The sequence below is a fragment of the Mauremys mutica genome, chromosome 7 (genome assembly GCF_020497125.1).
Source record: "Mauremys mutica isolate MM-2020 ecotype Southern chromosome 7, ASM2049712v1, whole genome shotgun sequence".
NCBI lineage: Eukaryota > Metazoa > Chordata > Testudines > Geoemydidae > Mauremys > Mauremys mutica.
The window spans coordinates 101387552-101412549 of NC_059078.1; the positions used below are offsets into that span (position 1 = coordinate 101387552).

The following is a 24998-nucleotide window of genomic DNA, read 5'->3' on the forward strand; positions in this document are numbered from 1 at the left end:
AAAGACCCAAAAATCGGGACTGTCCCTATAAAATCAGGACATCTGGTCACCCTACCATTCTCTTCTTTTTTTTAAGTCATTAGATCTCAGAATCCTTCCTAGCTCTACCTGTTTGAGCTCCAGTCAGCCAAGTGCTAAGTATTATTTATTTATCTTTATTAATTTGGAGCCAGGGGATCCTTTGTTTTCTTCCAATTCACAATGTTCAGTCAGTTGAATGAGAACCTGCTTCCCCATTAGCATGTAAAGTCCCAGTATATGTTCACTGGAGTCCCCTGAAGTCATTCCCAGGAACCAGGAGGGTGGGATGGCCTGGAGAAGGGATAGTGTGGAATCAGTTAATAGTGGGGCATTCCACTGTCACTTAGAATGCTGATCCTTTGCCCTCTGGATACAAGGAATACTCTACAGCTGCAGAGCTTGGAGCCTCTCAGTGTTTCTGTGGCTCAGCAACCCCAGCGGCAAATTTCTGCCAGACAGTGGGTCCTAACAGTCCTGCTGACAACCGTTTGTATGAACAGCTGGTAACAAGGGAACAGTCTATAGTGCTGCATTTCTTATCTCGAAACTTGTTCTGTTTACATGGGACAGACTTTGTTTTCTGAAACTGTCAACTGAGCAAAAGAATGGCAGCTCCTCTGTTCATCCTCATTTCTCCTGTTTGAAATGGTGTTGTGTGCTGCTATTGTGAACATTTCACCACCACCTTTGTCCTGGGTTAGCACCACTCTCTCCAAAGTTGGGTTCATATTGGACGCTGCAGTCTCTCTGTCACTGCATCCGAACAGCTGAATGAAACACCTCCTGAACTAAAATTATAAAATAAAGGAGACTAAATTATTATTTTTTTTAAAACTTACTATGAAGCTTAAAATATCTCTGTTATTATTATTTATTATTTAACATTTATATTGCAGCAATGCTTAGAGACCAGCCAGCTCAGAGTCCCTGCCCTAAAATTTCAGTCTACAATACATAGTATACAGTAGATATAAATATTGGGTTATTTTAATTCAGAATGATGTGTAATGTACGTGGAGCAATCTTTATCTAAATGAATTAATATGTAGGTAGATAAAATTAATTACTGAAACAACCCCATTCACTCAGGAATGAGTCAAACAAAATATCAAAATATGAGGATTGAAGGCATACAGTACCTGTTTGTTCATAAAGACATAAATAATCGGATTATAAACTGTAGCTGTTTTGGAAAAGAAAGCTGGGATTGCGGCCAGACGAGGATCCAGATCAATGGAAGGCCATGCAGTGACAAGAATGGAAAAGGCTGCATATGGAGACCAGCAGATTAGAAATGCAAGGATCATAATAATAACCATTCGAGTGACTTGTCTTTCAGGTTTCCTTGTAGTCCCCAGTCGGCCTTGAGTATCTGACACCTTTAAAGAAAAATATATAAGGTTCCAGAAAATTTGGTAGAAAATAATATTGATGAATTATATTGTCAGTTGCTTGGCCACACTTTGGTTTGTTATTTTGTTATGAAATATACTCAACAGACGAAATGACCAGTGTCAGTCAGGTTTATTAATATAGTACAGGAAAAAGGAGCTATACAATAGCAGTCTCAGAAGAGCAGTCCCATCCGGTGATGTTACATTCACCTTATGCAGAAGGTGTACTCCCTGAAGTTACATCCCCAAAGCCATCTTCTTATACCCTACAGGTTTACCAGTAAAAGGTCTATATACCTCACCTGACACTGGATTCAATTACTCAGCTTTTTTCCTGGTTTGTTTCTGGTACCATGAGGGTACCCCTTTTTCTTTTGTTCTGAACCCCTGCATTCGAGGTACCAAGGGGCCTCGAGACACCTCATAGGTTTATGTGGGTAACTCCTTTCCTGTTGCCACGAGGAAATAATCGTATGTCCTGATACTGACAGTTTTCCTATCTACTCAAGCCAAGGCTTGCTTCAGCTCATGCAAGTTGTTATGGGATACTTAGCCTAAGTGCACAGGATTATAACAAAGATACAGGCCAATTTGGATTAAATAACTGCTATACTAATGCTTAATAATGTGTAGACTTAAATGTTTGGACTATATATTGTGGGTAGTATTATCAGTGTAATATATACTTATGCTAGCCAGCATAGTTAACAATTAGAAAAAAGGACATGGATCAGTAAATCTAATAAGACTAGCTGCTTTTTTTGAAGACAGCCTGTAAGGTTGCTGACACTAGATCATAACATGTGAGGTTCACTGAGGATTTATGTGAATTACAAGTAGTATCATTATTAAAGTTTTGGGGTTTTAAAGGGCAATATCTTTGATTACAAAGGAGCAGCACCAATTCTTGCATATGACAATCTCACAGCCAAATTTTTCGTGCCTTACTCAGACACAATCCCAGCGGAATACTTAATCCTCTTGACTTTAGTTATGTGCAAACTGCACAGGATTTGGCTCTCTATTCAGAACGCCAGATCACATACCTATGAAGCTCAGTTGAGACCTGGTAGCATAAATTCAAGAGGCTAAAACTGTCATGTATAATTTATAAAGATTATAAGATTAATTTAAAGGTATGAAATAGAAACAAGGGGCACACCCTCAGGTGGTATAAATCAGCATAGCTCCAATGACTTCAACAGAGATAGTATCAGAGGGGTAGCCGTGTTAGTCTGGTTCTGTAGAAGCAGCAAAGAATCCTGTGGCACCTTATAGACTAACAGACGTTTTGCAGCATGAGCTTTCGTGGGTGAATACCCACTTCTTCGGATGCAAGTGGTGGAAATTTCCTGGGGCAGGTATATATAAGCAAGCAAGAAGCAAGCTAGAGATAACGAGGTTAGATCAATCAGGGTGGATGAGGCCCTGTTCTAGCAGTTGAGGTGTGAAAACCAAGGGAGGAGAAACTGGTTCTGTAATTGGCAAGCCATTCACAGTCTTTGTTTAGTCCTGAGCTGATGGTGTCAAATTTGCAGATGAACTGGAGCTCAGCAGTTTCTCTTTGAAGTCTGGTCCTAAAGTTTTTTTGCTGTAGGATGGCCACCTTAAGATCTGCTATTGTGAGATAGCACCTCTTAAGGTGGCCATCCTACAGCAAAAAAACTTTAGGACCAGACTTCAAAGAGAAACTGCTGAGCTCCAGTTCATCTGCAAATTTGACACCATCAGCTCAGGACTAAACAAAGACTGTGAATGGCTTGCCAATTACAGAACCAGTTTCTCCTCCCTTGGTTTTCACACCTCAACTGCTAGAACAGGGCCTCATCCACCCTGATTGATCTAACCTCGTTATCTCTAGCTTGCTTCTTGCTTGCTTATATATACCTGCCCCAGGAAATTTCCACCACTTGCATCCGAAGAAGTGGGTATTCACCCACGAAAGCTCATGCTGCAAAACGTCTGTTAGTCTATAAGGTGCCACAGGATTCTTTGCTGCTTCAACAGAGATACATCAGTTTACCTCATCTGAGGATCTGGTTCAAAGTCTCTTAAAGCTTCAAACTCAACTGACTTTAGATTTGATACATTCTTATCAACACCATTGGAAGCAGTATCCTGTCCTTCTCAAATCTCTAATCCAGGGGTAGGCAACCTATGGCACGCGTGCCAAAGACGGCACATGAGCAGATTTTCAGTGGCACTCACACTGCCCGGGTCCTGGCCACCGGTCCGTGGGGCTCTGCATTTTAATTTAATTTTAAATGAAGCTTCTTAAACATTTTTAAAACCTTATTTACTTTACATGTAACAATAGATTAGTTATATATTATAGACTGATAGAAATAAACCTTCTAAAAACGTTAAAATGTATTACTGGCACGTGAAACCTTAAATTAGGGTGAATAAATTAAGACTCGGCACACCACTTCTGAAAGGTTGCTGACCCCTGCTCTAATCTTTTAAGCAGCACCTTTTTCTTTATCAGTAGGCAGCAAACTACAAATACAAACACAATTCCATGACAAATAAAGGTAAATGCAACACCTCCCTGGCAGGGGCGGCTCTAGGAATTTGGCCGCCCCAAGCAGTCATGCCTGCGGGAGGTGCTCCGGAGTCGCGGGACCAGCGGACCTCCTGCAGGCATGACTGCTGGTCCCATGGCTCCAGTGGACCTCCCGCAGCTGCGGAGAGTTCGCTGGTCCCGTGGCTCCGGTGGAGCATCCGCAGTCATGCCTGCGGGAGGTCCACCCGAGCCGCGGGACCAGCAAACCGTCCGCAGTCTTGCCTGCGGGAGGTCGACTGGAGCCACGGGACCGGTGGACCTCCTGCAGGCATGACTGCGGAAGGTCCGCCGGACCCGCCTGCCACCCTGCCAGCAAAATGCCGCCCCAAGCATGCGCTTGGCGCACTGGGGTCTGGAGCCGGCCCTGCTCCCTGCCCCCCTTGGATTCAACCAATCTTAGAGCTATGAACTCATCTACAAAATCATCTTCTTTGTCTATCAGTCCAACCAAGCACCTCTCCTGACGAGTTCCTTCACCAGCTTCATCAATTTCAAACTTCTTTGTCCTCGTTTTTATGATCCTGACTCTGCCTATTGGTCTAAACACAGAATTTGTGCCAGTTTAACTAAAGGTGTGATGTTACACTGAATTAGTTAAACCACTGCAACTTTGCACATGGACACTTAAACCAGTGTAAGCCTGACTTGCACCTTGTTTAGCTTGCACCTGGAAAAAAAGAGTTCATGGTGAGTCAAATAACAGATATGCAACACCTGATTATGGTGCTAATTTTTCAGAGTGCTTTGGAGACAGATAGAAGTGTGATAGTAATGTTAACAGGAATTATTCTTATTACAGTTGTACATGTGCCTACCTATTCACCATGAGTGATCATTAGAGCACAAGTAGCAGAGATGCCAGAAGTGTATATCAGACACTCTGCTGCTGCATGCACCACCAGAGAGTTGCGAAGAAGCACTATGAACTGAGTACAGCAGGATTAACACAGCATATGTGGTACTTTGGAGGCAGTTGTCTTCCTGCAAAGAGCATTTGGGAAGCTTAGAGGTATTTATTTGACATAGGATGTTGATGGATATTCCACAATGTACAGTCTGAGTGGGTTGGAATAAAAAGAGCTTGAGAGGATAACTTTATACGTGTATTCTCTGGGCTGTTTCATTGCTTTTTCTGGAGTGTCGTACTGAACCTGTGAGTTAATATGGGAAGTGCGCTAACACTGAGTGGCATTAGAAACCCTGGAGCCTAGTGAATAATACATGAAAGAACTTCTACTTTATTAGGTGCTAATATCTTTGCTTACCAAGTCTCATGCTGGGCAACCTGAGGAAAGGGAATGATGGCATGTGACAAAGTAGATTCAGCTGAACTATTACAGCCCTACATTTTCCACTGTTCCTTCAGCATTTAGGGGCTGAGTTTTAAAGGTATTTAGGCTCCAAAAGGTGCAGATGGCACCTAATGGCATTTTTAAAGGACCTAGGCACCTAAATCCCAATGGGGAATGCTTTAAGTTTTGCACAATATGTTTTTCCGCCTGGTTTGATTGCATTTGCTCTTGATTTAGCCGGGATGATTTTGTTTTGATTATAAAATCTAGTATGAAAAAAGTCTGGTTTATTGCTGTTACTCCTTTCATTGGAATACGTACCTGAAACTGAGTGCTTGATTACACTAATGTATTTTCCTTAAAAAAAAGTGGCTCTGTGGCATTATGATTTTGCATAAGACTCCAAATTATTTAGTCCTAAAGTTGAAAAGTCTCAGTCGTGAATTTGGAACCCCAGAGTTAGCCAGAATAGAGGCATTCTTTGATAACTGACATGTTTGAAATGATGGCTGTTTGCAGTCAAGTATAGAAACAAAGAGTGAGCTGGGTTAAAATGATAGCAATTAAGAGTACTTAATGGTAATGATGATACATCTCAAATGATAATAATGTATTTATGTTGTGCTAGTGTGTGGGAGCCCCAGTCATGGACCAGTGCTAGGCACTGTACAACACAGAACAAAAAGCCGGGCTCTGCCCCGAAGATCCCATGACATTTATATGGTGCTTTTCATATGTACCTATGTAACGCTGAGAGACAACAGTCATTGTCAGCAGGGATAAAATCTGGGACCGCTGGAGTTTAACGCAAGAGTCTCTACTGCATGAGCTAAAAGACATATGTCTCTTAGCCAAGACTATAGAAGGCTCATCAATCTCTAGCTGGTCTGGGTGGCACTAAAGGGGAACAGAGTGCAACACCCAGCAGGCATGGGTTACACCTACCTAGGAATCACTTCACCCATATTTGAAATACAGTCATCTCTGGAGAGGAACACTAGAGTTGTTTAACTGATAGTAACCATTTAGAAAAGGTGGTGAAAGAGAGTAATATACACATTTAAAACAGATGATTAAAGGATTAAGTTCTTTAAATTCCTGTGCCGCTTCCCAAACAAGTCAGATTTCTAGACGGAATTAGGAATTTGGGTTCTCAGTTCCTATTTTTACTCATTTCTATTTATTTTGGCTATTTTAATGCCTTATAACTTCCTAGAGAAATCAATTTTTATGGTTTTATTTGAACTGTGACAGCCTGTATCTGAGCAAATATCATCTATGTAATTAGAAAGATGTAGCACATTTACAAATAATCATAAAAGCGATCATTTATTGTTTGAATTGTGTGCTGTAAACTGTATGTAACCACACCTACACACCCATGCACTGAGCTTCCACATTGCTATTAAACATTACCAAGAAGTGAACTACAGAGAGTAAGAACTCGATGTACTAAGGGGTGAAATCAGCAGAGTACCTAGTGAGGAACCTTGCCTCTTTCTATTTGGTAGTTGTTTTCAGTAGTTTATTTCTTAAAAAAACAGATTCTTGAACAGTTAAAATCAATGTTGTGTTATCAGCTATTTTTAGTTTTAAACTGAAAACCTAAATCCCTAAATGAAATAGTCATATACTGTCTTTTACTAAAGGAGTTTGTTTTCTAGCCAGATCGGATCTGTAAGGCCAAATTAAATAAGGTTAGGTAGTCAAGCCTTCAGAGAACATTTTGTTTTGGGAGATGTACTGAATTTTTTTCTCTATTGAGATGGGTGGGAGGGTTGTTTTATTTGTTTTTCAAGGATTGAGTCTTCCTCTGAAAGATGAACCGTATGTTCAAAATGGAAAGTCTCCTTTTAATTATTTCCTAAGATACGAAATAGAGAGGGACTCATCCCTAAACCTCAGTTCCAAGCACCACTAAATTTTGGGAAGCATCCAACCATCCCCCGAACTTTGCAAGTAAGGCTCATCTCCAGTACCAAAAATTGTTCGCCTGATTCCAAGGCAGAGCTAATACATTCTGACTATGGTGTCTACTAGGACAAGACAAACACTTTGGGGATATTTGCAAATGCATTTCCAAAGTCCTCCTTTGAATCATGACAGGTTTGAGTTCAGCAGATAGGTATCGCATAGTGTGTCGTGTGACAGCATCATCATGTGATGCCAACCAAGAGAAGTCTGTACGTCTTGGAGCATAGGTGGTCATGCTTACACTGTGGAACAAGCTGTGTGGGGAAGAAGCCAATGAAAAAAAGGCCTGAGCTCTGGGTACCTACCCCTATTTTTTCATGTGGTGATTCTTGAAAGGGAGACTAGGAGCAGAGGGCAAATACAGTATGTTTAAGTGGCTGTGTAATGGTCTGGTGATGCTTGTGACACAATGTGCAAGGCACACACACTCTCTCCATGCAGTGGCAGTCCTTTCACAAACCAACTCCATCAACAACTCTGACAGCGATCCTAAATCACATCTCCCTTCCTGTCCATTCTTCTCTTTCCTTCTCCGTCCCATTTCCCTGTTACAATCCCCAACATTTCTGTGAACTGAAAAAAAGGGGGGGAAGAAAGGGACAGAGAAAGCAAATGCAAGAAAAAGTGGAGAGGCAGATGCCCAGAGAAATGGGATGAGAGAGATGCAGAGAAAACAGATGAACAGGTGCTAGGAGAGAGAACTGGAGGAAGGGTGAATCCTGTAGCCCTCAGACAAGAGGAGCAGTATTAGCTACCAAGGCAAGAGGCAAGCCAAAGCCTGCTCTCTCAGTATTCCACTGCTGTCTCTCAAATACTTGTATAACCCACTCTCCATATGTGTGGTGTTTTTCCATATATGGCATGGCCCACCCAGATGAAAATAGCATACTCTTCCTCTATTAATTATTCCTCTAACTTAAGTGGGTGAGTTTGGTGCTATGTTGCTCACAGTTGTGGGTTCAAATGATGATGATGTGTGTGTGGAGGTGAAAAATCTATACACGTCTGTGTAATAGTTAGTCCAAGAAGTGACCTGTGGGATGTATTTGGATGTTGTGTTAAAGATGGTTTTATGGTTGTATGTTTAGTGTTTTTATTTTGGTTAATGGGAGCTGTCCCTTTAAGAACAGCGTGGCAGATTCAGAATGTATTTGAGACTGTAAAGGGCTTGGCTACACCTGGAGTTACTCCTGATCAACTCCATGTGTGAACACTCTTAAGCGCAAGAATGCCTTGTTCCTGTTTAGTTTGGAAGATTTTGCCTGTGTTCCCAGAAAGCAGAAGATCCTGCCTGTGTAAACGCCATAAAAGGTCAGAACTTGATTTCATGTGAACTTATCCTTCCAGAAAATCAGCCCCACTCTTGAATGTGTAACTTTAGTGCTTATGGGGAGTGAGTGCCTCGGGGTATTGCTAATGAGCTCTAGAGCCTTTCACTTGTAGGTCACCCATTTGTATCTTGCTTAGCTCAACAGGGATTAGATCTTGTTCCTATCTAAGGGAAGCTGGATGACCCACATGTGCGATAAGTTTAGCGAATCCCAGTTCCAGCTCCCACACCACTAACTCACCCCTACACTTTGCACTAGGTTGTAAACTCTTCAGGACTTTCCCTTACTCTGCGTTTGCACAGCACATCACACAGTGTGGCCCCAAACTCAATTGGGGGCTGCAGTGTGAGTTCCTGCTGGGGGGAGGGAGCAAAATTACCTCTCTGACTCTACATTTGTGAAAGTTGGCAACACTGGATTATCTCACATTGCAAGGCAGGTACAGGGGAGTTCAGAAAACAAAAGCAGGATTGAAAACATGATTCACATTTTTTTTAATCTTTTGATTTTGGGGCCAATCTCATGATTTTTTTGAACTTCTGGGATTGGCAGTGTTGCAGTATATAAATAGAGGCCTGGATTCTGGGCCAGGCTCCAGGAGCTTTGTACTGTCCTACTGGCACAAACTGACAATAAACCCAGCAGCTCCAGTTCTCAGAGGTTCTCAACTAAGTAAGTTTCTCAGATGGCACAGAGCTGCCATCGATGGCATGAGTGAGTGTCCCTCTGCAATCCCTTTGAGCTGTTGGTAGCTGGCACAGATGAGAGCAGGCTGAAGGTTCTCTAACCTGGGCCAAAAGCCTAGCCCAGTGCAGTGTTGCCAGGGCTGGGACAATGCAAAAGGAACGCCTATTCCCCCTCATTCTCCCATCAGCTATGCAAAGTGTTTCTCAGCCACAGATGTGCATATGATGCAAAGTGTCTAAACAGAGATGCGGTCTTGACAGTAGCTATAAACTCTGTGTTTCCACACATGCACTCCTTCCCATTAATCCTAATGGAGATGTTGTGGCTTACTCCACACTGTGTGTCTGTGTGTAAATGGCAACTAGGATGTATTTTTCTGGCACTGTGTTTGGATAGTATTTTGACTCTGCGCCATCTCTACTTGTCTCACATTAGCCTGTCCCTTTTAACTCTGGCTTGTCACAGATGACAATTGATGTATTCCTCCTAAATCCTGGACCAATCAATTGATAAGGACCCTGAAGTGGTGCTCTGTCTGATAAAAGGAAGGGATGCAGCATAAGGGCTTTATCTCTGTTGTAAACCACTAATTAAAAACTTTCCTTAAATTGTTCAGTCCTCTAGTAACTTTCAAACTGGTTTTTAAACCTTCTGTTGGATCTGTAGAGACATGAATATGGAGAGATGGGAGTGCTGTGGCCAGTGGCTCTGTTTGGAAAGAAACTGATGAGACCCCAGAGCAGCATGTTTCCGAACAGAGATGGCCCCAGTCAAAATCGCTAGATGGAAACATCTGCATTTAGGAACATTCAGGATCCAAATTTTGAGGCTTGCGTCCCTCTCTACTTTATTTAACTTCTGTATTTAGTACAATCTAATGGCAATTACAGAGCTTCTTGCGCAAGAAACCAGTATCAACATACTGTTGTGCAGAGGCCTGTACTTTACCCTGTTAAAGGTAATGAAACCCCAATTCAGTCTGGTGTATAAATTGTTGGTAAAAGTCAGCAAAAGTTGTGGACAAAGATTAGTACAAACTGAATGGCTTCACTAAAAGAACTATGCTAAGGGGTCTTGAAGGCTCCTAGTAAAGTCACAGATTTGGACATTGCTTATTTGAAGATAATTCCTGGAACCCCAGAATCCATCATGACACTGTTAGGTCTTCGTTGTCCTGATAGTGAAAGATTTCCTGACTAGGCTGAGTCAGAGAGAGGGAACATCACTGGCTTCAGCTAAATCCTGAACAGCACCTGCAATGTGAGTCTTAGGTTCCTGTTATCATCCCTTAATTAATAAGTCATTTTCCTTTCCTATCTCCTCTTTCCCATTTCTCTTTTTGCCTTCTGGAGTCTACAGGAAAACCTCTTTTCTATGGAGAAATGCCTATCTGAGTGGCCATACTTTTGCATTCCACTGCTTCCCGAGGAAGAGCAGCTGATCAAAGCTGCTGCATGTGCTGAAGGAAACCCGTCTTTCTCTCCACATTTTAATTTTCTTTTCTGTATGTCAAAAAAAAATTCTCTTGGTCCTGCAATCAGCTTTAACTCCACCAAGAAAGGCAACCCCATTGGAGCAGCCGCATAAAAAAACTGTTTGGGGAACCATGAGTATTGAATTTTGGAAATAAAGGTTCATCACCTTTATCAACAATGTTTAGAGAGTTTGGGTTGTTTTGAAGTCAACACAGGCATAAATGCTTTGGGGGTTCTAGTACATTGCAATATACTTCTCTCTTTCGCTGAAAGGGTCCACTTCCGCATCAGAGTGTTCTTCTGTAGTTAACGCCCAAGTTTGAGAACACTTTTTGTTTAAGACCTACATGAATTTTTGTGCAGCTATTTCAGCTAGCCTCCCCTGGATATATACAAGATGAAGTCCTGGTCCCACTGATGTCAATGGAAAAACTCCCATTGACTTCAGTAGGGCTAGGATTTCACCCACAACATGTAGTTTTCTATCCAACTTATCCCAGTAGACAATTAAAACTTGTCTTTGGGATGAAAGCTCAGGTACTCATTTCCTTAACTTTTCTCTTCTGTCTTGTTTTACACACAGGACCTGCCTTGACATGCAGAATAAATAAACACTAAATAAAAAATCCCACTACAATGTAGCCTGCTTTCTTTAAATCTTAGATGAAGTATTATGATGGTGCTGCATTGTTGATGAAACAAAGGTAATAATATTCTCTTCTTAGGTGGAAGACATAGTGAGTAGCTTATTAACACACTTTAAGCAAATTTGTGAGCATTCTTTTTGTGTGTGTGTACTATTTTGAGAAAGTTGGCATCATTTTTAAGTCATAGCCAAAAACATTTTTCAAGACTATTATCCTTTTCAGGTCCCAGTGTCCCTGGAGAACCTTCTGGATTCAGTTTACTGCCTTCCACGCTACGTGCCGCACGGTATTCTTTAAATTGCAGTTTCTACAAACTCATGTAAATATCTTGTGTCAGAGTGTTAAATAGTGCTGGTTTTAAGCATTAGTGTCATATTCCACAACACAGCTCTTAACATTTCCGAAAACTGGAAATTTTGAGCAGATTCTGACTTACTCTGGTTTAAATCTGAAGAAACTCCACCTACTGGAAGTAAAACTGTAAATAAAGCTATATTGGCTTGTTCCATTTCTTTGTTTGTTTTCATAGTGCAGCATGTTCTTTCACTTCTCAGATATTTATCTTACAGGAGGTACTGATAAATGATTCAAACATCAGACTTTTGAAGAGTGATTGCTAATCAGTGAATGCATTTCTCTATGGAAGAATGGTTATTTAACAAGCCATGATAAATCTGCTGACTATGCGCTATGTCTGGAAATTCAATCTGCTCACAGTTTGGGGGTCTTGGAACAGTGCTTATGTGCTGAAAATTCCAAACAACTGTGTAATTTTGCCTTTTTGTTTGTTTATTTTGTAGTGTTTGTACCTACCTTTCTTAGTTTCCTCATCAATTTTCCATAGGATACCAAAATCACAAGTAATGGCAGTATGAAACAGGTGGTGAAGAATGTAATAATGTAGGTGTGATCATTATAGGCTCCTGAATACCTGTATAAAACACAACATGTATTTTTAATATTACATTATTACGTCTTCATTTTGTTTTGGGGATCCTTTCATGTTCTCCAGTGATATCACGGGTGCTATGTGTGTGTGTGTGCATGCGTACGTGCGTGTGTGTGTGAGTTTGATGATAAAGCAAACCTTATATGTTATGCTGTAAGACTGTTGCTTTTGGAGATCAGTATAGTCTAACAACAAGACACTTAGTGGCAGTATCAGTATCTCTCACATACAGATATATTTTATAAATAGAATATAATCATAAAATATTGTGTGACCCTTTGAGATGAAGGGATCTATAGAAATATAACATTTTATTTTAGGTGGTTCAAGCCACCTACCTGTTGCATATTCTGGTCTAAGGGTACACATGCTTTTTTGCCGACGCATAAAAATGTCTATGAATAGTGTGGGCAAATACCTCTGTGGATGCACAAATCAGGACTTGTGCACATATTGGAGTTTGTGTGAGCACATAATTGGGCACACGATCTCCTCTGTGTATTTTCAGGCTCTCAGTTAGTGTAGCCTCTGTTTTTGTTTTTTCACTGATGTGCTATGGGAGTTACTTTACCAGTTGGGTTCACAGGTAGTTCCAATCTTGCTGGTGGTGTAGCTGCTCCAGCCCATGGTAGGAGGGATGGTCCAGATAAAGGAGAAGATCCACACGAAGATAATGCCCAGGGCTGCATGCTTCCCCCTCAGGCGCATATTTCCCAGTGGGCGACAGATCACAATGTACCGCTCAAAAGCCAGCAGAGCAAGAGACCAGAGACCAACGATTCCTGTAATGAAAATGTGCAGCTTGGTCAAAAAGAGGACATTACAATACCATCTTAGCAATAGCTCAAAAAGCAACCTCCATCCTACATCACAAGCCTTTGCTATTAGTTCAAGTGGATGTGGATGTGGATGTGGAAAAACATTGCCCCATATTTGAGTTTCATTTTAAGTGTGCAAAAGCTCTTAGACTGGACTACAGCTTTGGCCTTCTGTACACTGATTTAGAAAAACCAACCCACAGTGTGGATTGTTTTAATTGCATCAGATTTCTCCTCTTGTTCCTTGTGTGCCACAGAAAGATTTTTCTTCTCAGACTGCAAGGGAAGCCATGGGTGGCTTGTAAGAATAATTGGGTAAGATCTGTCTTAAAAAGCTGACTTTTCAAAAGTCTGAAACAGATTTAGCCTATTTGTAATTCAAACATTATGCAACTCTGTCTTACACGCGGCTGGCTGCTGCCTCAAGGAACCGTTCTACTACCCATGGATTGTAGATACTCCTTTTCCCCCAGACGTGTACTTCATGCACTAAGGACCCAGAGTAGTGAGGGTAGGAGCTGTCATGGGACACCTAGACCATGCAAAGCTTCCCCCCATGCTTGCCAGTTAAACCAGTTGTGGTGGGGCTGAGGGTCTTGTGGTGATCTTGGGATTCATTAAGTCACAAACCAGTGAATGAGAAAGGAATACAACTTTTATTAACAAAACTAGAGAGTATCTGTGGTGAACTGCTGTACAGAGCTGCACTGTTTTCTCAGACCACCTGCTTCCAGGGCACATCTCAGAATTCCTGTTTCGTAATACTGTCCCTTATGAGGGAGCTTCTCAAAATTGTAACGTTGCACAAACTTATTTCTACATCTTCCCCCTAAAAGAAAATTAGCTCTTATTTCTTATATATAGAAGAACTATCTAATAACACATACATTAAATTTGACCCAACTAATATGTTTCTGTAAACTATAATCCATATACAAAATGTAACATCTATCTAGAGAGGAGGGGTTACCTGCATACCACTCACTTTCCTCAAATACCCTTATGACGTTACCCAGGGTACAATCTGGAATGCTGAACAGCTGTGTCCCCTTAAGTGTCCAACCTGGGGTGTTTTTTACACTGCTTTGCTGTGAGAACAAAGCACTCCTGGTCCTGCTCACACACAGCCTCTAGCATGCAAAATCACTCCCAGCTGAATTACATGAATGCTTTGGCGAGCCACTCATGAATTACATACAGGGCAACACCAGCAAACTCCCAGTCCCAGACTTATCCCCAGAAATGTGCATCTTGTACTGCCCAGCTCTCTCCTTCTGGACAATACAAGCTCATAGAATGTTTGTCATTTCATTAATGGAAAATGATCTGGACCGGACTTATTATCTCAAGTGGAGGGTCCCAAACACTTCAATCCCAACACACACTGATTTAGGTAAAATGATAAAAGAAGTTTTTAACTATAGAAAGAAAGATTTTAAGTGACTACAAGTAATGAGGTATAAAATCAGAATTGGTTACAAAGACATTAAAAGATAATATGCAAACTAATGCCTAATTTAGTAAGCTAAATGGATTCAAAGCATAGGTTTTAATCTCACCATATGCTTACCACAGTCTGTATTGGCTGAAAAGCCTCCCAGCCAGGATGTTTCCTTTGTCTTTGAAATATAGTAGCTGCTGTGAGTAGAGCTGGTGGAGAGAGGTAATTTGTGTTGTGAGTGTCCTCCATTCTTATACCATTCTCTGCTCTTTGAGGATTATCTGCAGCTGGGGTTCAGGTGACTGGCAGCCAGTTTACATGGAAGATCCCAGCCAGAACTTAGATTCTCAGAGACTATTTCCCGGAGCCCCCCACATCCCTTCTGATTCGGGGCTCTGGGTTTCAGCTTCGAGGGGGGGGTCTCTTGGGGATTTAGTGGGGGAGAGATGTGGCTCAGGGCTTCAGCCCTGTGGGGGGAGGGGGCACCAGGGCTCAGGTGTCAACCTGGTGGGAGGCACCGAGGCTCCTGCGGGTTTGAAAATATTTACCGAAGCTCTGCTCCAGATGGCTCCAACTGAATTTAAGCCCTGCTCCCAGCTGTTCCATTGTCAATATGTAAAGTTCTCACTCACACCCTTCTTCCTGCTACAGAATGGCTGCTTAACTGGTGATAGTCTATAATAGTTCATCTGATTATGCTGATATTTGGATGGGGCTCTAGTGTGTCTTTGTCTCTGAAAAACTGGTTTGGGCCTGATTTTCTTAATCTTGGAGCATATTACAGCAATGTTATACAATAAAATCTTAACTTTACATACAATGTTGGCACACACATTTTACCAGGACAATAATGTTCAGCAGATTATGAGTTATCAAATGAAACCTCACAAGGCATACGTTGTACAAAATTTATCATACTCTGGTAAAAAGGGTGATGATAATGGTACAGATTGTCACAACCCCTTCTCCAGCCAGGTTAGCAAGTCTCTCTGAGCCTTTCAGGATGTTTGATCTCGCTTTCTAATAATCTCAGTATCAGCCTTTCATTAGGGTCTGAGTTCTCTTGTTGCTTGCCAGTTTATCCTTTGTCCATTGATGATAAACCATCAGTCAGTTAGTAAATGCCAGAATCCACATCCACTGTCACTGTTTTGGAAACTTCTGCAATTAATCTTAAATCCTTTTGATTAGTCCAAAATGTGTCTCCTTGTCTGTGTGGACTATGTAAGACCTTGGATGCAGCAGTTCTTTAATGGGATCCATTTGGCTCCAAATATTAGAGATGTAATTCCTCAGGCACACTCTACTACCTAGGTTAAGAGTTGGGCGATCATGGGCTTTTTTTCTCAAAATATTTCTGCTTCCACTTCTGATTTCCTTTAATCTTTCATATGGTTTCATTGTCCGGAGATTTCAGCAAGTTACCAGAGATTGGTAAATTAGATCTGATCCTTCCCATTAACAGCTGAGCTGAAGAAGAGCTATTCAAATGCCCCCACTATCAAAAGTCTTTTTTTCATAAGGTTCTTTACTGTCCATATAGACCTTTGCACAAGTCCATTTCATTGGGGGTAATTTGAACTTGATGTTTTGTGATGAAAATCCCAATTTGTGGCAAATTAACTAAAATCTGTGCTGGAAAATTGCCGCCCATTATTGCTAAAGACTTCATCTGGAATGACGTGTCTTGAAAATATTCCCTTCATGCTGGCTGTCACTGACTTACTACTAGTACTGTGCCGTGTGCAGACATCTGGATACAGAGAATAATAATCTGTGACTATTAAATCATTCTTTGATTTGCTAGGAAAATAAATCAGTGCCTACTTTCTCATAAGGCCTTTGTGGCACTGTGCGAGGTCTCAGTAGCTCTGCCTGTTGGCATGGCTTTTAGTTCAAGCAGAAAAAGCAGTTTCCTACTGCATTAGTAATCTTGTGTTTGATCCGCAGTCAATACATCAGCTCTCATCTGTGTTCCCTCTAAGCTGCGCCCTGGGGTGGCCGCCCAGGAATGTTTGAAGAGCCGCGCAGTTGATTAACAGAGCCGCTCACATTCAGCCTGCAGCATGTATTCAGGTCCCCCTCCCCCCTGTGCTTCACGTTGTTCCTGCCCTCTGCCTTGGAGCCCCTGCTGCTCCTGGGACCCTTCTGCTGGCTATGCAGAGTGTGTGTGTGTGGGGGGACGAGTGGGGGTGCTGATGTCAGGGTGTTCCCCTCCACCCGCCCCTGTACCCCAGCAGGGGAGATGGGCCAGCCTCACCCAGGACTCCGAGCACAGACGGTGAGTGAGTGCCTTTACCTTAAAGAGACAGCACACGGTCTCTCACAGACTTCCCCAGCACACACAATCTCTGACTGTCGCTCTCGCTCTCTCTCTCACACACTCACCTCCCAACACATACGTGTGTTGTTGTTGTTGGTTGTTATTTGGTAGTTCCTGCAATGCACATATAGTCTCTGTAATTTTATTTTTTCAAATTGTGTTATTTTAGTTTTTTGACTGGTCTATGCATTTCATAATTTTTATTTCTCTCTTACCCTTAAATTTAGTTCTTTGAGTAGTGAGTTCTAAAATGCCTAACCTGTCCTGGCTGGAGTAATTATCCCTATGGTAATGTCTTAAAAATCTATATTGTATCTAGGTTTTTTGTTTCTACTGGTGGTGCACATGCACACTGTACCGCAGTGCACATAACAAAATTTATTCCGCACCTGGATGGAAAAAATTAGAGGGAACATTGCCTCTCATGCCCATTGGTTGCACTCCTTCTATAGCATTTCTTTCTGGAAATGTATTGGTATTACAATCCTGCTGCCCTTGAAAATCACTCAATCTGTCACAGTAAGTCCATGTTTGCAGCTCCAATAGTGAGAGCCCTGTGTGGATACAAATTTATACCCTCGGATGTGGATATCTGCGGATATAAATTGGAACTGCAGGGCTCTCCCGGGAACCACAGCAGTGAAAGGAGCAGAACGTGGGGCCACTGCTCCCAGGAGCCAGCGCCCCATGCCAGCAACTCTTCCAGTGCAGCTGTACCCCTGTCCCCATTCCTTCAACGCTGCCATCTGTATCTCCTGTCTGGGGATGTGTGCACCGCTTGCACACTCTAGTGTGACCAGGCCTGGTGCCCACCCCAGTGGGCAGGGCTGAGGGCAATAGAGCCACTCTGGAGGAGCTGCCAATGCAGAACGATGGCTCCCGGGAGCGGTGGCCTCATGCTCCGCTCCCTTCACCTCTGTGGTTCCCGGGAGAGCTCTGTGGTTCCGCAGATACCAATTTATATCTGTGGATATCCACATCTCTGAGTATAAATTTGTATCCATGCAGGGCTCTACCAATAGTCTCTTATACTTGGACAGCAACTGCATATTTCTTCAAGCAACTCTTTAATTATCACATTAAGGATCTCCAATGATTCATCTTTCACCGTTTCCCCTCTTGTTTGTTGCAGTTTTTTGTTAGCTACAGGAACTGACTTTACAATCAGATCTATACAGGCCTGCATCTCTATCTCTAAGGTCTTCTCTGGCTTTGTAATGAGAGTCACTACTTAGGAAAGTGCATCGCAGTAAACATGAATTTGCTGGGTGTGTAGGTCACAACCAAATCATACTCTTGCTGCTTTATCGTCTACTTCAGATACAGTCATTTAGCAGTTTGCCAAATAATGCTATGAGAGGCTTGCTGTCTGTTTCAACATCCACTGTCTGGCCATAAATATATTGCTTGAATCTCTCACAGGCAAACAATATTCCTAAAAGCTCGTTCTCAATCTGGGCATATCTGGTTTCCACATCAATCAGTGACTTGGATTTGTACGCCGCTGGTTGCCAACAATCATCGTCTTTCTGTAAAATCACTGCACCTAACCCAGACTGTGAAGCATCTGCTGAAATTTTAATAGGCCTGCTTGGTGCATAGAACTTCAACACTGGCTCTTGTATGAGCTGTTGTTTCAAACCTTCTCTGTGATTCCTCCTGTTCAGCACCCCATTACCATTCATTTTTATTTTCTAGAAGTTTCTCCAAAGCTGCTGCTTTTGTAGATAGATTAGAGATGAATTTTCCAAGATAATTAACATTCCCAGAAACCGTTGGACATCTTTCTTTGACTGGGTACACGGCATCATTTCAGTGGCTGGAACATTCCTCCTGTCGGGTTTTACACCTTTGTTGGAAATAGTATCTCCAACAAAAGTCAGTTCTGGAACCCCTAAAACACATCTCTCCCTATTTAGTTTCAAGTTTGCAACTCTAGCTGCATCCAAAACTTCCTGAAGTCTACAATAACACTCTTCGTTAGTTGAACCCCAGATTATGATATCATCCATTGACATGTTGAGACATTATATATCATAGGTATGGTTTTGTGGTACACTTCTGGTGCTGAAGCTATTCTGAGGGTAGACATAAGAATCTGTATCTTCCAAATGAGATATTAAATATGCATAATTTTTGAGCTTTCTTCCATTAATTGTTCCTGCCAAAATTCTGAGGAGGAATCCAATTTACTGAAATATTGTGCATTCTCAAATTGAGCAATAATCTCCTGTCTGGCTGGCAGTTTGATATGTTCTCCTTTTATAGCTTTGTTGTGGTCTCTCAGATCTAAGCCCATGTGTAGTGGGGTGTTGTTATTCTCCACAGTGACTAGGAAGCTCACTCATTCTGTTGGCTCCTCAATTTTTTGTATGATGTACATTGCTTCCATTCTTATGAGTGCCACCTTATGTTTATCACTGTGTTCAAATGGCACCTTTCTACATGGATGGATAACTGGAGGGATCAGCTTGTTTATCTTGATTGACTGTTCACCCTGCAAGCAAGCAATCATGATATTCCCGAATGAGTGCCTCATAGCCAGGTTCAGTATGATCTTGTTGTGAGAGCACCCATTTTACCAGACTGAGATTTTCACAGGCACCCAGGCCTAAAATTGGTGTCACCTGCTTTGATACTACAAGGAACGGAAGCCTGTATGTGGTGCTTTTATATTTGATGCTACTGATGCGCCTCCACTTTACTGCAAAAAGAACAGGAGTACTTGTGGCACCTTAAAGACTAACAAATTTATTTTAGTATGAGCTTTCGTGAGCTGCAGCTCACTTCTTCGGATGCATAGAATGGAACACACAGACAGGGGATATTTATACATACAGAGAACATGAAAAGGTGGAAGTATGCATACCAACAGGCAGAGTCTAATCAATTGAGATGAGGTATCGTCAGCAGGAGGAAAAAAACTTTTTGAAGTGATAATTAAGATGGCCCATAGAAGGTGTGAGGAGAACTTAACATAGGGAAATAGATTCAATTGGTGTAATGACCCAACCATTCCCAGTCTTTGTTTAGGCCACAGTTAATAGTATCTAGTTTGCATATTAATTCAAGTTCAGCAGTTTCTCTTTGGAGTCTGTTTTTGAAGTTTTTTTGTTGCAAAATTGCCACCTTCAAGTCTGTCACTGAGTGGTTAAAGAGGTTGAAGTGTTCTCCCACTGGTTTTTGAATGTTATGATTCCTGATGTCAGATTTGTGTCCATTTATTCTTTTGCGTAGAGACTGTCCGGTTTGGCCAATGTACATGGCAGAGGGGCATTGCTGGCACATGTTGGCATATATCACGTTGGTAGATGTGCAGGTGTACGAGCCCCTGATGGCGTGTCTGATGTGATTAGGTCCTATGATAGTGTCACTTGAATGGATATGTGGACAGAGCTGGCATCGGGCTTTGTTGCAAGGATAGGTTCCTGGGTTAGTGTTTATGTTGTATGGTGTGCGGTTGCTGGTGAGTATTTGCTTCAGGTTGGGAGGCTGTCTATAAGCGAGGACTGGCCTGTCTCCCAAGATCTGTGAGAGTGAGGGATCATCTTTAAGGATAGGTTGTAAATCTTTGATGATGCGCTGGAGAGGTTTTAGTTGGGGGCTGTAGGTGATGGCTAGTGGTGTTCTGTTATTTTCTTTTTTAGGCCTGTCCTGTAGTAGGTGGCTTCTGGGTACTCTTCTGGCTCTGTCAATCTGTTTTTTCACTTCAGCAGGTGGGTATTGTAGTTTTAAGAATGCTTGATAGAGATCTTGTAGGTGTTTATCTCTGAGGGATTGGAGCAAATACGGTTGTATCTTAGAGCTTGGCTGTAGACAATGGATCGTGTGGTGTGTCCGGGATGGAAGCTGGAGGCATGTAAGTAAGTATAGCGGTCAGTGGGTTTCTGGTATAGGGTGGTATTTATGTGACCATCGTTTATTAGCACAGTAGTGTCTAGGAAATTTACTGGTACACTTGTTCCAGCATAACCAATTATATTTATATTTGTTGGTCCTAGTTTTGGTCTATTTTCAGTCCCTCATAATCTTGTTCAGATAGATTATTAACCTGAGCTCCTGTATCCAGTATGAGTGGAATATTTGCTTCATTCACTTTTATTGGCAGCATCTGGACCATCTCATCAGTTTTGCTTGATCCCAGCACATCTATGTGAAACTCCTCAACCAGGTTGTTTTCAACTACATGCACTTGACTTTTCTGAGATTTGCAGCATTTTGTAAAATGATTATTTTTTTTCACACTTATGCCAGAGTTTCCCAAAGGCAAAACAATGTTTGGGGCCTTACTGAGATCCAAATCTTCCACATAACCGCCTGTACCCAGTCTCCCTGCTAGCAGTGGTTTTCATAGCTGGTAGTTCCACTTTTTAATTTGACTCTTTCTGACTATATTCTTTTGTACTTGGTACGTGTATAACCCCTTCTGATTAATTCAGCTCTTTGGTTTGTGCTTTCACAATTTCTGCCCCCCCCCCCTGAATATCTGTAGAGCTTTTTTTCAAGTTAAATCCTTCACAGAGCAGTCTGTCTCTTAACACATTGTCTTTAGTATCAAAAATGATTCTGTCTCTAAGCAGCGACTCTGTGAACTCACCAAAGACACAGGTTTTACTGAGTTTCCTTAATTTTGTGACATATTGCTCTATGGTGTCATCAGGTTTTTGCATGCAGGTAAAAAATTTCTCTCTTTTAAGGTGCTGGTCTACACTAGGGGGCGGATCGATCTAAGATACGCAACTTCAGCTACGTGAATAGCGTAACTGAAGTCAAAGTATCTTAGATCGATTTACCTCTCGTCCTCACGGCGCGGGATCGAAGTCTGCGGCTCCCCCTGTTGACTCCACTACAGCCATTCACGCTGGTGGAGTTCCGGAGTCGACGGGAGCGCGTTCGGGGATCAATATATCATGTCTAGATGAGATGCGATATATCGATCCCCGAGAAATCGATCGCTACCCGCCGATACGGCGAGTAGTCTAGATGTACCCTAAATGTTTCATTCCTTTCTGGCATGCAATGTTCCACAAATTTAGTAAATATTTTACTTAACTTCATGCTTTTACCTTCTTCAAATTTAAAGTTGTTATAAATATCTGGTGCTTCTTCCATAACAACATGCAAAAAGATTGATTTCACTTTATCTCTTTTTTCATCTTCTCCTATGAAAGACAAATACAATTCAAATCTCTGTCAGAATTTATTCCAGTTCTCTGCAATATTGCCTGACAATTGCAGATTGGGTGGAGGTTGCAACACATCCATATTTGGCTTTCTTCTCTTCTTAAGCTAGACAAGCTACAATTGTGCTCATAAAATACATCCAAAAGCCTTTGTTCTTCTCTGTTTACTTTTCCATGTGCTCCCCTTTCCTCCGCTTTTGTTTCAAACACAGGAGTTAACCTCAAAATGACTGCAGTCTCTTTCTCATGCAGCAGTTCTGACACCATGTAATGATCTTGGGGTTCATTAAACAACAAAGCAGTGAATGAGAAAGGTATACAATTTCTGTTTAAAAAAACTAGTGTGTCTGCGGTGAACTGCTGTACACAGCTACACTGTGTCCTCAAATTTCCTTCCAGGGCACATCTCAAAATTCCTATATTCATAATACTGTCTCTTAAGAGTGAGCATCTCTAAATTGTAATCTTGCACAAACACATCTCTACAGGTTTGGCCCTGTACATTCACAGCAATCCTTCCCAAAAGTTTTTGACTCCCCCCACACTGCCAATTACATTTGCAGAACTTTATGCCCAAAGATGAATGGATTTTTTTTAAGTTGTAGTGCAGGCCATAGTACTCCTATATCTCCTCATCTAAGCTCAAGACCTGGAACCAACAACTCCTGAGTTAATGACGTTTGCTCTGCCATGACATTCCTTGTCCTGTTATCCCATGTGAGATAATACTTCATAGGGAGGTATGTGGAAAGGTTTAATTAGTCAGTTTTTGTAGAGCACTTTGAGGAAGAAGAAAAAAATTACAGAAGTGCTAAATAATAGTACTAATTACCTAGTAAGGGCCTGTAAGTGATCTTGTGTAGTTTGGACTTATTCTATTTGGCAAAATAAAATTGCTATAAACAAATACAATCCCCTGACTGTATAATTTTCACACTTTGAGGTACTTAATATTTCAGAATAATCCAAGAAAGTTGGCAGGTTCAGCTATTCCCAGTCTCCCTTATGCTATCTGGCAACTTCTAGAATGGACGAGCTGTCAGTGGAGGGCAAGGGACCTTCCTGATGGGTCACTCACTGCAGGCTGCTCTCATCCATCAGTATGGATGGTTACGGCTACACACCAATATTTCTGACTTCGCTCTCTAGCACTGTCCTTGAATACGAGAGCTGACCTGATTAGGAGATTACCACTGCTATGTGACTTCAAAATAATGATACCCAGCTATAAAACAGCAAAGAGAGAAAAAGCCAGTTAGAATGCAGGAATTTATTTTTTTTGTATGGGATGCCTCAGGTTAATTCCTAATCTGGGCTGAAGACCTGGTAGGTGAGGGGATGTATTTAGGGAGAAAAGCTATAGCTTGCTAGGTTTACTATTCTTTTTCAGTTTTTAACATACTTATATTTAGTAAAGTAACACAACAAGAAAGGGTCATGAAAAATGACTGATTTGAAATAGATACTGTCGAAATTAGTTTCTGATCTTTGTTTATAATACTGCATACTATGTCAGAGATTACTATTGCAGCAGTAGCACAATCCTGCCCAAACTATAGGAAGATACTCACAAAATAAGAGGAGTTTCACTATCAAAACGTTTTTTTTATACTTTGTGAACAGCAGGTGCATGCTAGCTCTCACTCTGCCTCACACATACACACCATGAAAATTGTTAAATATTGTTGTTAAAATATTTTACTACAATTGTTTTACAGAAAAATATAATCAAGCATATGTTAAAGATACTGATCTGCTATATGGACATTCAATGAGCAACATGCACTCCGCAAGCCACATCAACTACAGAACATAATTTATGGGAAAGAGCCAGTGAAATCATTTGCATGTAAAGTCAGTGACTTTATAAAGTTGCAGTGTACACAACCACTTTGATGTTTCTGTTTGAGTCTAAACCTACACAACACAGATCTGAGCCTGAGGGAAACTTCTTTTCTTAAGGCCTCTATTAACACAAATGAACATGCAAATATAAACAAAGTTAAGCTTACCAAAGAATGTGATGGCAAATCCCTCCAGTACACAAGCCCAATGTCCCATATAAAAATAGCCTTTTATATTGGTAAAAAAGCTGATTGTGCCACCAATCAATGAGACCAGAAAATCAGCTATAGCCAGGTTTACTATGACATAATTGACAGGTTGTCTCAACTGTTTGAACTTAAAAGTCACCAATATGACAGCAAAATTTTCGGAGAGTGACAGAGATGTCACCAAGAACATTAATGCAGCTAGAAGCTGGAAGTTCCAGGGCTGGATGAATTCCAGGGGGTGGTGGAAGGGATCCCAAGGTGTGGAGCTTGCGGTAGGAACAGAGAGCAGAGACTCATTTTCAGGTGCTCTGAACACATCCATTTCTTTCTCTCCTTCGCCAGAGAAGGGAAGGATCTCAGATAGTATTTGATTGTATAAGGGGTAGATATTCAGGTTAAAAGGAAGAATTTGCCATCCCCAACAGACGTTTAAACAAAAGCTCCATGAATCTTCCTTTCCAAATGAAGTCTAGGAAGTAAAAGTTTTGGCTAGAGGAAAGTTTAGTGCTGTGCATGGGAAGTACAAGCAGGGGGATCTCTGACAAGAAATGTAGTCTTCCTTTCACTGCAGCTGTTATTGTAACCACGTCTGCAATAAAGCCCAACTACAGGAGCAGCAGGATTTCTCCTTCTGACACAGCCAAACACACTTCTAATCATCCCTGTTCTGTGGGGGAAGATGAGGCTGTGGCTGGAATCCCTCTCTGCCAACCAGCCTTGTAAAAATGAAACAATCCCTTTGTTAGTGAGGGAGGGGCAATCTTCCTCATGTTTCTCTCTGCTGGAAGCACAACAGAGTGGAGCCTCCTTTCTTACTTCCCTCTGCTTGAGAAAGGGCAGACC

General features: G+C 41.6%; 1 protein-coding gene across 1 annotated transcript; it reads right to left on the bottom strand.

Annotated features, from left to right (window-relative positions):
* Positions 1 to 578: 578 nt before the first annotated feature.
* Positions 579 to 24477, bottom strand: LOC123374373 (opsin-VA-like). Its single transcript, XM_045024282.1, has 5 exons — positions 24114 to 24477; positions 12908 to 13118; positions 12201 to 12318; positions 1161 to 1400; positions 579 to 809 (listed from the first exon to the last, which is right to left on the bottom strand). The coding sequence occupies exons 1-5, from the start codon at positions 24475 to 24477 to the stop codon at positions 579 to 581; spliced, it is 1164 nt and encodes a 387-aa protein (XP_044880217.1).
* Positions 24478 to 24998: the final 521 nt, after the last annotated feature.